We start from the raw sequence: 12,791 nt of genomic DNA on the forward strand, positions 1-12,791 counted from the left end.
TGGATGAGGAGGAGGAGGAGGAGGAGGAGGAGGAGGGAAAGAGGAGCGGAAGCCTTTGAAGTGAGGAAATATGGGTCCCTGCTGGCAACCCAGCTGCGTGGACTGGATTTATGTCGTTTCCAAGGCAGCGTCCGTCGACCTGACGAGCGTCAAGCTGCTTCCCATTGCATAGAAAGACCACTTCCGATTTAAACTTCATAATAAAAGTCTTCATTAACGTTACTAAACAGAGGGGAAATACAAGACAGGAACCTATCCTTTAAACAAGATGTTTTCAAATTACATTATTGCTATTCATGCACACAGATTGTCTGTTTTATAAATTAGTTTGTGTGGTCATTTTAATCTGAATTTAAAAGCCTAACCTGCAAATTATCTTCAGCTAGATGCCCTATATAGTTACATTGCATCTGCTGCATTTTTATATTGCCTCTGTTAAATAAAAACATAAAATAAAAATCATTTTCTATTAATAAATTAAATATACAATATAAATATCACTTACAAAGGCCTTGCACAGTGTAGTGTTTTTCTAGTTGTCTCTCCTGCCATCGCTAACCACTTGTAACCACTTTCTGTGAAGATATAACAAAAGCTTTTTACTAATGACACGTTTATTGGCATTTACACATTTATTTTATATGTAGCCTATCATACATGACCATATTTTTTGCAAGTGGCAAATCTTGTCCCTTTTCAACAGGAAGTAAAACTAAGCGTCCCTCGTTTTTTCAAAGATCTGTTGATCAAAGTTCTACTATTTACATACTTGCATTAATGTTAAGCTGTGCAGCTTGGTTAAGCATAAATGTTAATATTATATTTTGGTTTTATTGGAAATATACACTCAGTTGCCAGTTTATCAGGTAAGGTTATAACTAGGTGCATGAAACTAATGCAGAAAGTTCAACGCACAAAGTTAGTTTTACTAGAGTACAGTGTCTAAGGTCACAAGTTGACCAGTTTCTTCTTTTTTTTACCATATACCTAATTTAAATCCTCACTTGTCGCTTGTAAATTTTAGTTTCTGTGGAGGAAGTAAGGGTGAACAGATTTATTTCTAACTAGACCACCCATGTAGCGCTAACGCTAGTTAAACATAATGCTACTGCTACAATGAAACATATCAAATGATCACATTACTGTCATTGTGTACATTAATACTTAAGTACAACTGTAAAATAGTGCAATAATTGTTTAAAGTGACTTTATGTTGAACGCTAAATGCCTTAACTGCTGGTATTTCTAGTGGTACCTCCTGCTAGCTTGACGCAGCTCAAACGAACCAGGGAGATGCAGCAAATTGGTGTGACGGCGCATGCGTGCCCGAAGCGCTGCGACTTTTGCCGGTGATAGCCGAGACCACCACCCACTCCATCGAGCAGCATGGGTGAGCGGGCAGAGCTCCGCGCTGAGGAGGCAGAGCCGCTGCAGGCCTGTGGGAATATGATACAGTACTTAACAATTAAACACTTGTGGATTTCGCTTTAATTAATGAACTGAAAGCGGAAAACTAATAATCACCAGCCATTTTTTCCCCCATTCAAGCCAAACAAGCTAATTTCACTGGCGTCATTCCAATATGCTGAATAGAGATAGACAGTAGAATAAAAATGATTTTCCCTCTATAAAGGGTATATTTTTGGACACATTTAATTTCAATAGTATGGGATCTTAAGAGTGCATTTGAAAGTGTATTTTAAGACATTCAAAAATGTATAGAAATGTAATGGAAATCTATTTTAATGAATCATACTTTTTTGGCATCTCTAATCAGAACAAAGTATAGTCATTGTACAGTATACACTATGTAGTAGTCATTGACTTGGATCTAGGCCTGTTTTAAGGCACACCTTTTATACCTATTTACCCAACCCTGACCAGTCAGATAACCCTACTACCCATCAACAACTTATAGGTCTATTAACATCTCGGGGAAAGCTATAACTGCACTTTTTTCTTCAATAAGACCAGTGTACGGTGCTGTGCAGAACCTCACAGAGTCCTGCCATTTTGCAGCTCCGCCTCTCAGCGGCGCTGTTGCTTTGTGAGTGAGACGGGGATCTCCGCCTGCAGGTTGCTGGCTCCTCAGCATGTGTCGCTGTCCACGGTGCTGACTGAAACGACGCAGCGAACAAACGGCGTGCATGTCACTCTCCGTGGTGGGGATTGAGACTACCAAGAAGGCTGACCTATGCAATGGATTGAAAGCAGCGCCGCCGCTCCCACCACGCGCATCACGCACTGTGCGTAGGGCACCAAGTGCTGAGGGGGCACCAAAAATAGCCTAATGAAATTTTTTTTTAAATGCCGGTATTATTTCATTAGCCTATAGAAATATTAGGCACATTTTAGCTATGTATATGTAACAAAAAAGGGGGAACAAGAAAGATATTTAATAATTGCTGTAGTCTAGTGTCCCCCCCCCCCGCGCCGGATGGTCCGTTCCGGTTGTTCGCGCGGGCGAATAATAAAAGAATTATGCTTAGGGCACCAAAATGGCTAGCAGCGGCACTGATTGAAAGTACTACTAATATTAAGCTACTTGTCTACAGATACATAACAAGGATATTTCCAGGACAGATATTGGATAACTGATAGCATGTCCTTTGTTTCACACACAGTGCAGCTTCTAGATATTCCATTATGACATACATTTCAGAAACCAGAATGTTTTAAAAAGCTTAATATAAGAGACAAGTAATGCAAGAAACTGTCACATTGTGCTTCTTGTTATCTTTTGTACTCTGTGGGACTTCCTGGGACGCCTTGTAGTAGTTTACTGTTGCTTGTGATTGTATGCTTTGGGTTACTGTGGTGCCATCTTGTGGCTCTATGTGGTAATCACACCTGGTTGTTGAGCCGTGTGAGGCTGCACAGCACAGGAGCTCTGCAATAAGTCATTTATTACATTTACTGACCTGTATCCGCAACCCATCGGAACAGCAGTGAAACAGAAAAGCTGTGGCACAGGTATGTATGGCCTGTTGATGAATACTGTCAAGTTTTCACTACACAGTGGAAGTAAATGGTGAATGGACTGTACTTAATATAGCGCTTTTCTAGTCTTTCTGACTACTCAAAGTGCTTCAGTGCGAAGTGCAAGTATAGGTTATGTGTAGAGTACAAGCTACACAAATCACAGCAGAGATATAGCAGAAATGTTAACAGAAGAGGTAACAGGTACAAAAATCTAACAGCGGTACATTTAATCATGACCTTTTGGGCTTGAAGGCTTTGTTACCTGCTGAGGTAATCACTGGTCATTTGCAACCTGACCTATTTTATGGTCATTTTGTGTAATTAGCTATCATGCTTAGTGCCCCTTTAACCAATCAAGTCATCTGAAACTCTTACACAATGTATATATAAACATCTGAGCAGTTCATATGATAACAAAAATACACACCTCACTTTGCCAGTGGGGATGTAGCACTCATATCATAAAGGTTTAATTAGCTCCAGGTTCAGCTCTTTTTGTGGCATTGTGAAGCAGTTAAAAGCTCCAGTATAAAAGAACATAATAGTAGAGTGGACTGGGTAGCCAGCGCAGGGACCTATAGTATACTGTTATTTTCAGATTACACAGCTAGGTGTGTAGCTGTTAATCATCAGAGGGGAGCAATGCTAAGCAATTCAGTAACTTTTACCAGGAGGATTCTTGTACTGCTGCTCTGTGGTTTGGCACTACGGTGGGTTGAAAGAAATGTTCAGTCAGGGGGAGCTGAATGCAATTTAAATGCAGTCAGCGTTTCACTTCACCTCAGCCACCTCTATGTTCAAAACACTATTTTGGTTTTTGAGGCATTCCTTTACACTGTTCCATAACTTGTTTGTGTTAGTAAGTTCAGAAGAGGATTCACAGGAGAGTCTGGTCCACTGGAGACTTCAGCAAGACAAGGTTTGAAGCAAAAAACATTATTCATGTGTTTAATGTACAAATAAGACAATTGTCCACACATTAGAATACTATTTTAATAAATAAATAGCAGCATCACAGAAAAAAAAAGAAAATATACATTGTGTGGATGATGGCAGAATCATTGTATAAACTTAAGAAGATGTGTCGTAGACAAACATTCACAATTAAAATGGTATAAAAAACAGCCACTGCATAACAGAAGAAGGTTCAACACAAAAAGATAGCTAACCCACGAGCACAGGATCATTCAAGAGCGAGACAAACCAGACAACTTATCTGTGTCAATGTTTGATGTAGAGAAGGCGCACTGGAGAAGTTGGGTTTGCCAAACTCTTGAACAACCTGCAGCTCTGGCTATTCTCAGAGCCGTTTAGTGACAGAGTTACATGTTTGGGAAGATAGGTGAGACAGCTGCAGGGTTAAAAGACAGTTCGAACAATAGTGTCTATAGGTTCCCCCAGTCGGTATGAAAATGCCTTATGGAAGTCATGCTGACTTGAGGTATTTTTACATTTAGATTTGAAAACTAAGATCTTGTGAGTTCTGTTGATTTGAACTCATCACTTATGATTCATGTTTTTAACAGAGAGGAAGCACTGCATCCATCCTTGGGTTCTTAAATTCTTTGGCACTGCTATGAATGATTAGTGCAGTACATGACTTATTTTGTGGTTAAGTGTTGCAATTTTCTGCTACTTCAGTTTTACTACCTTTCCCACTGAAGGAAAGGTAAAAAAAAAATTTAATGGAATAGTGCGAAATAGGCTTATTCGCTTTCTTGCTGAGAGTTTGATGAGAAGATCAATACCGCTCTCATGTCTGTGCAGTCATGAGCAGTAGGTTAGCTTAGCTTAGCATAAAGACAAGGAACAGGGGGAAACAACTAGCCTGGCTCTGTCCACAGGTAAAGAAATCTGCCTACCAGCACCTTTAAAGCTCAATAATTAACACGTTAAATCTCATTCGTTTCATTTGTAGAAAAACCAAAGTGTAAAAATGACAAGTTATGGTTTTATGGAGGGTTATATGTTGGAAGTCACTGCTCCTGGCAAAAAAATAGTTCCAGCACAAAACTCCCCATAAAACCACAAATTTGTGCAGGCAAAATCAATGTGATATAACGTTAGTGAGTTTTAGTTTAACTTTGGACAGAGCCAGGTTAGCTGTTCCCCCTGCTTCCAGTGTTTATGCTAAGCTAGGCTAACCGTCTCCTGGCTCCAGCTTCATATTAGGAACAGACAGACATGAGAGTGGTATTGTTCTTCCCATCTAACTCTCAGCAAGAAAACCAATACATGCATTTCCCAAAATGCCACTTTCTGTGCTGAAGCATTTCTGGATTTTTCCTTTAAGCATATGCTCCAATTGTTTGACCATGAAACATCCCACTCATAGAGTTAGACCATTTTCAAATATACTACATCATTTTCTGTAGTAGATCTTGGACAAAGCATTGTTGCCTGGCAACAAAAAATAGTCCTGAAGGGGGGGAAAAAGCCAAATCGGCCCTCTTCAAATGTATTAAAATGAAACTCTGTCAATAAACGGTTCCAACTATTTCTATACACACTAGACCTGGATCGAATTATGAGTTGAAATCCTTCCAGAGACTTTCTCTGAGTGATTAATTTCATCTGTCTGGACCGCGAGCGGGACAGGATTGGCATCTGCAGGGACAACCAGATTCAATCCATTGTGCGAGACACATTCGATAAAAACCCAGAAAAGTTACTGAATCAATCTCAGATAGCAATTTGAGCCAGGCCTGGTACACACACAGGTACACGGGAAACATATAGTTATTACACTGCGACATACTGAGTTGGCTGGCCTTTGCTTGCTCACACATGGATGGATCAAACATGATCCACTCAACTAAGTTCAGAGAGTCCTCTCTTCTCCATGTGTCCCTCTGTTTTTCCTCTTGTTTATGTTGGTATTGTTGTTATTTTGTAGTTTGATAAAGATGAAATGCCTGCAGGAATTGCACTCTGTTTGCGATGTGCATTTTGTTGATTGCTCTTTGTTCTTTCTTTCCTTCCTGTGCTATTTCATTACTTCCGGGTATTAAAGAGAGAACAAAAAAAAAAAACTGGGTGAGGCAGAGAGGACCTTTTGAACATCACTTCAAACATGCACGATATTTGTAGGCTAAACCTTGGTGCTGGCTTGCCAACATTAGCTCATGTAGAGTGGTGCAAATGACCACTGTGTAAGTCTGTAGCATACAAATAGTGGATAAATTATACAGAGATGCATAGAATTAGAATGAAGTGACTCCCAGTTCTTGTGTTTCATTCTAATTGTATGCAGAGGTGGCTGCAGACCTCAGGCTCTGGATTCGATTGGTCCACTGGAGGCTTTGACCTTTGCTCTTTGACCTTGATGGGGATTATGGGTAAAAAAAAGGGTTGTACATTCAGGTGTTTGTAATTTTGGCTGTTCTATGGCTGAGGGGATTATTACCAAAATGAGATATTGACCACTGGAGAAAGTGACATATACTTTGTTAAAATAATAGCTAGGCTGGAAGGAAAACTCAGTAATTAACTCAGTATTTTTTTTTGCATTTAAATCAGTACTCCAGTACTGCACATATCCATGAAGTTGGGGGACTAAACAGAGACAAATTAAACAAAGATCAAAATCGAAGCAGCAGAGGCTGAGATATCCTGACTATCCTGTCTCTAGTATGGATCAATCTCCAAAAAACACTACAATTCCCATCATGCAACATAATACCATCTTTCATTAGACCCCCCCTCCTGCCTCCTAAATGCCCACATTTTTCAGACCTCCAGTTTTAAAGAAAGCTTTCTGTTAAAAATCAAGCCCAATCCGAGATAACCCTGGTGACATCACTATGACATCATCAGGGTTACTTTTACATTACATGAGTAAACTGAACCTGATGTGTAAAATTGGTTGAGTGCCCCTTTAAGTGATCTCTTAAAATGTCACTTTTCTCAGCGTTTTTCCTTTACAACACAACCATTTAGCTCTGCTATACTAAACCTACAAAGCAAATCACTAAATGCATACGAGTTTTGGGTTACATCTCCTACCACCATGACCTTTAAAATCCACACAACATTTAATCCTTTTTTAAGGCAGTATAGTGCAGATATTTCAGCTGATGGAGATGCAGTGTGGAGGAATTACGCCGCCTGTCAGATGTCGATAAAATGTGGGAGGAAGGAGGGCAAAAAAATCAGCGTGACAGAGCTTGATAGAGTCAGGGGTCTGTGTCTTAGCATATCGACGTTCTGTCCATTTTATGCGACACATGAAATCTAAAGATATTTGGTCTTTGAGTCACACTCTGGGTTATGGTGACTCACGCTGAACAGATTGTAAAGCTGTCAGAGATCAAAGAGTCTGATTTAGAGTTTGGGACCATCGGGTTAGGGGTCAAAACGGCAATTCCTGGAGATATAGGCAAGCTTTTCATCCTAAAAACCATCATCAGAGCATACATGTAACATGGAGCTTATTTAAACCCAAGCACATAGCCTGAATTTAAGCATAAATGTTATTTCTGCCCTCTTTGGTTTTCACTGTACAAAGTTTGGCCTGCTGCTGAGGGGTTTTTTTGGAGAGAAAAGGACTGATCTAATGGCTGACCTAAAAATCCTTAATTTCTTAAAAAGTGGCAGAGAACTTCTTGTTCAATCGAGAATGTGTCCTTCGGAGATGATGCTCTGAATCTCAAACAGCCCAGATTTATGCCTGCAGATGATGTGAATATTCTGATATGTCCTTTGATAATATATTATATGTATATTAAGTAGGACAACAATCTCAAAGATGCATATACTGAATTTGCAGCCATTCATTAGATGTGGGAAATATTCAATCAGCTACCCAAGCAATGAGCTTTAAACCTTACAAACATGTACAATCTGTGTCTTAATTTGACTTAAACACTAAAATCCTTTATTAGTTTTCTGTCCTCCTTCACCACTGAAATGGATTTACTGCATGTGGTGAAATCACACCAAAAGTAAGAGCTGGTAACAGCTGGTTGATCAAATGTTAATTGAAAGACAGTGTAGCTTCCATGATTTAAACTTTAATTTTTTAAAATTTTATTAATGTAACTGTTGATCCACAAAATTTCCAATTCCACTGTTTTGGGAAAATAAAAGGTAAGTGTGATTTGATCACAGCTGAGGAAGATCCTGGAAAGTGAGTTTTATATTGTTGCATGAGGCTGTATCAGTAACGATGATGGCTAATTGATTAAACTAATGATAGCAAGCTGTTGCTGATGTCACAAAATCTATATATTTTGTTCCCTTTAAGAATGACATCTTAGGAACGTTTGTGCACCCTTATATTAAAAACTTGGTATATTATTTTTCTCCATTTTACTTTTAGATTGCTCCCTTTGCTTTGTTGTTGATTGGTATCAGTAAAAACCTTTATAAGTTGGGACTTTAATTATTTCCAAAGTGGGTGTATTGGTCAACAGAAGCAAGAGCCTGACAGTTGTGTTGGACCTGCGCCATGTTTTTAGCTCTTTTAGCCCCTTGTTCAATCCAAGGGAAGCAGCCTCTCTGTGTCATTCGACCACCAGATGGCACCGTGAGTCCACCAGAGACCAGCGGTCGTTGTACATTCCTTCATCTTGGTCCTCTCAGACAAACTTTTGACTGCAGCCTTGAGAAAGTTTCCTTTAGAGAAAAATCCCATTTCTGTCAGCTGAATAGTTTGATTATACATGCTGGAAAGGTTCATTCAGATATATTCTATGACTGTTGTCAAGCTTGACCGGCACAAAAATAGATTTGGTTTAGTTTGCTTGGTGTGGAGAGAATCCACATGAACCAGAGCTCGGACTGCATTTTGACTGTGAAGGCTAGAAGTCGTAGTTTGAACCTGTTGACCTTAGCGGCCGGTGCTTGACTCTGTAACCTGCATCAGTGGGACTCCATCAAGGGTCGCTTGACTTCATACCAGGTTAACAATGAGAGTAAGCTCTTCACTGAGTGTCTCTTATCGTGTGCACTTTGTCCCTGTCTGGATCTCAGCTGGTACCTTAGTCCCCTGAAGTACACCACATTTTTGACAGCGGAGCACAGCTTAACAAATGCTTTTATTCTCCATTCATGGTATGAAAACCAATATTTTGATACCAAATAGAAAACAAACACGTCTGAAATATTGGCTTTCATTCCAAAACTTTAGTGGAAAATCATTATTTTTCATCTTAGAGGTTAACTTCTCTCATAATCTGATTTCTCATATAACATATTATTATAAGTAGTGCACTTCAGTGTGGGGATAAGGCTCCTCAAACCTTTCACAATAACAGCACCCACTTACAGCCAGTCAAAATGCTGTAGGCTCCCAGCACCAGCTCGTCGAAACGCTGCTCGGCCCAGCGTCTGCAGGTTAAAAAGAAGACATAAAACAATTTAAGCACGCAGTCACACGCTGCTTGTGTGTTCTCTGGAGGTGGGGCTGTAGCTGACGAGTGACAGCTCCTGCTCCACCTCAGTTTCCGGCTCCGTTTCCGAAAGCATGCCAATGTTGTGGCATTCGGAGAGACTCTGCGACACTATTCCGATTTGTGTCTCATCATCTGTAATGTCCTCGGGGTCCACCGTCAGCCTCCCGTTATCCCCCCTACCTCCGTTGCGACAGTTACTATTGCGGTCCATGCCTGCTTTCCCATGACTTCCCATCAGAAGAGGGGTCACGGCGTGCGACGGGCACGGTGGGGGGACCAGGAGGGTTTTGCAACTCTGTCCAGCTGCATTGGCCCCCACTTTGTACTGGCACCGGATGTAGCTGGAGAACGCTCTCCTGTAGGTCTTATTAAAGAGGGTGTAGACCAGAGGGTTGACTCCGGAGGAGATGTAGCCCACCCAGACGAAGACGTTGAGGAGGTCATGAAGCAGCGACTCGTTGCAGGAGCCCCGGCACAGGACGAAGGTGACGTTGGTGATGAAGAAGGGACACCACATGATGAGGAAGAGGAAGAAGACGATTCCCAATACCTGAAGATAGAAAGAGGAGAGAACAAAAGTAAAAAGAGGCAAAAGGAACAGAAGAGGAGAAGAAATGAACACGAAAGGAGGAAGGAAGAAGTTATTTTTGGATAGTTAATTATGGAAAAAAGTAGAAAAAGGAGAAAAGAAGCAAAGAAAATAAATGAGAGACAGAAGTCAAAGAAAATAAGCATAAAAAGAAAGGAAAGAAAAGATAACAAAATAGTGCAGGAGGTTTGAAATCCTACAACAATTCAGTGGAAAATAGCAGTTTTAAAGCTAGGAGGTTAAAATAACGAGTATAAACATGAACATTTTTCCATTTAGTAAAAATCAAAATGCCTTTTTTCAAATGGCTAAGCTTTTTGAATGCTCTCTAATTGAAACACATGCATCATATATAGATTGATGTTTTTTAATATCCTTCCTATCCTTTACTTCTACTGGGATTTAAAATTTTGATATAGGTATAAGAATACTTTGGTCTTCATCCAACATGAATTTGAATTCAATGACACCACCGCTGAGCACCGTCTGAGCACTCTGTGACTTCTGCAAAGCGTCAAGCTTTTTGACGTTGCTCAGAGTGTCTGGCTGGATTTGATAACATGAGCTCTTCTAACCATTTCAGAGGAGATGTTTAAAACTCTGTGTGGAAACATCTGTGAGTTACTCAGAAGAACACGTCTTACTTGGTCTTCAAAGACGAAATAGAGAAGAAATACATTTAGTGATAATGATGCTACACACACAAAGCATTAAATATTGGTGCAAGCCTTCAATATGAACTTTAGGACATAGAGGAGCAATATGAAACATATCGGAACAGAATATCTAGGTTTGAACAATTTTATGTGAATACTTTTTGAGGATTTTGATTGGTTTGATTCACTACACCAGGCATTTGTACATTGCAAGCTAGAAATGTATTTTTAAAGCTGCATTAATTAATATTTTTATGTAAACAGTGGCTCAAATGACTATGTGTACTGTGAAAGGGATCGCTCATTCTGACAAACCCTCAGAGAATTATTGCAACAGAGCGTTTTAGCGACTTTTAGCTCATTGTTTTGGTTTTATGGCTCCCATCTCATTTTTGTTTGTCTACAGTGAAAAAGCTCAGACAAACCCACTGTACACTACCTGCTCAGCACCAAACAGCAGACAGAAAAAGTCAGCAATTAGCTGGTGAACATATTGGAGCGGCTAAAGACCCAAATTCATCAGGTCACCAGAAACACGACTCTAATGCTAACGTGGCCCCCGTGTCTGCTGGATGCGTAAATAGGCAACTGTTTGTTGACATTTCAGCTAGCCATATCAACTTTATAAGGCCATGTTTGTGATGTTTGGTAAAACGATTAGTGCTGCTTTAACTTGGATTTAGCCACTGCTGTTGTATAGAGAGGCGTTCGAAGTTCCTCCCCTTCTGGTGTCCCCAATGGGACCTTATTTCGTAAAAACTATGTACGGTTGTCAATGGCGAGAGACAAATAATTTTTTGATCCTGTTTTAATTGTGCCATGAATTACACATATGATATATACATATATGTCAATTTAGAAGATAATTTTGCAAGTCAAGAAAGTTGCAGTTTGTCGTAGTATCATTTAGTTTAGTGTGAAACCGCTCAGTGAACTACATCTCTTGATCGCACAATATACGTCACCAATGCCAACATGACAGTCCCTTCTAACGTTAGCTTACCTGATGTGTTTTATCCAGCGGCTTCTGGTCCTTTTATCCGCCATTAAGCAAAAGATAGAGCACATGTAACTAAATCCAGCACTTTATACATCCATGTATGAAACACACAGGCATCGTAGCTTCAGCGGCTCTGGGTAGCTTGTGGAGAGAGAAAGTCATGATGCCACTTGCGTGACTTTCGGGTGTGTAGTCTTTCTAATTACGTATTTTCACAGTCATATACTTCAGTTTTATGACAAACTGCGACTTTCTTGACATGCAAAATTTTAATTGACATCATATGTGTAATTCATGGCACAATTAAAACAGGATAAAAAAATATTTGTCTCTCGCCATTGACTACCGTACATAGTTTTTCTGAAATAAGGTCCCATGGTGGTCCATCTGAAGGGGAGGGACTTCGCCTCTCTATATAGTCACTAGCATTGGTAATGTTTCTATCCAGTCTGTTTCTTGGATTAATAAAGCATCAATGTAAGTATTTTGCCCATCTTTACACCTCCTCCAAGAAGGGCTGAGTATTGTTTAAATTTTTTTGATACAGATATTATATATATATATACACACACACACACACACACACACTATATAATACCTGAGTTTTGGTACCAATACCAAACCTTTTTTTAATACCTTACTTAAATATATTTTTGTACAAAACCTTTTTTTTCATTTAAACAAAGGTCACCAAACTTTCAGGTTGAAAAGCAGTGTTTCACTGCCGTCTCTGGTTGAAAGTTTGGGTGTGGTCAGAAGTGTCCTTTCTTGTACCTGCAACCACACCCTGCAACCACACCCACTAGTGATGTACTGACCACACCCTGGAATACATTTCTATATCACTGCAGCAAGGCGAGACGTTAAACCACTGGAGGTTAGCAAAAATAAGATTTTCAGCTGCTTTTAAGATGTTCTTTTGTGTGAACACAAGCAGCCCCTCAAGAAATCTGTCTAATTAATTACAGTGTGTAATATAAAAAACTGTTTGATAAAAGAATAAATAAAGAGGCTTACAAATTTGAGCGAGCATTGGGTAATTTGATACTCGAAGCTAAGGACACATTTTGGCCAGCACCACAGAAGCATTGAGGTTCAATACCCACCCCTGTATTATTATCTCCCAGCTGTTACATTACATATCTGGGAGCCCTGAAACAAGTGTACCT

General features: G+C 39.8%; 1 protein-coding gene across 5 annotated transcripts in view; it reads right to left on the reverse strand.

The window, feature by feature from the left end:
* Nucleotides 1-3,956: 3,956 nt before the first annotated feature.
* Nucleotides 3,957-12,791, reverse strand: part of htr2cl1 (5-hydroxytryptamine (serotonin) receptor 2C, G protein-coupled-like 1) — a 150,179-nt gene continuing 141,344 nt past the window's right edge. For all 5 annotated transcript variants that reach the window (XM_044184719.1, XM_044184718.1, XM_044184717.1 and 2 more), the window contains one exon: nt 3,957-9,927. In XM_044184719.1, the coding sequence (XP_044040654.1) occupies nt 9,355-9,927 (573 nt within the window). In that variant the 3' untranslated portion in view covers nt 3,957-9,354. The remainder of the gene's footprint in view (nt 9,928-12,791) is intronic.

This window comes from Siniperca chuatsi, linkage group LG22 (assembly GCF_020085105.1).
Source record: "Siniperca chuatsi isolate FFG_IHB_CAS linkage group LG22, ASM2008510v1, whole genome shotgun sequence".
Classification (NCBI taxonomy): domain Eukaryota; kingdom Metazoa; phylum Chordata; class Actinopteri; order Centrarchiformes; family Sinipercidae; genus Siniperca; species Siniperca chuatsi.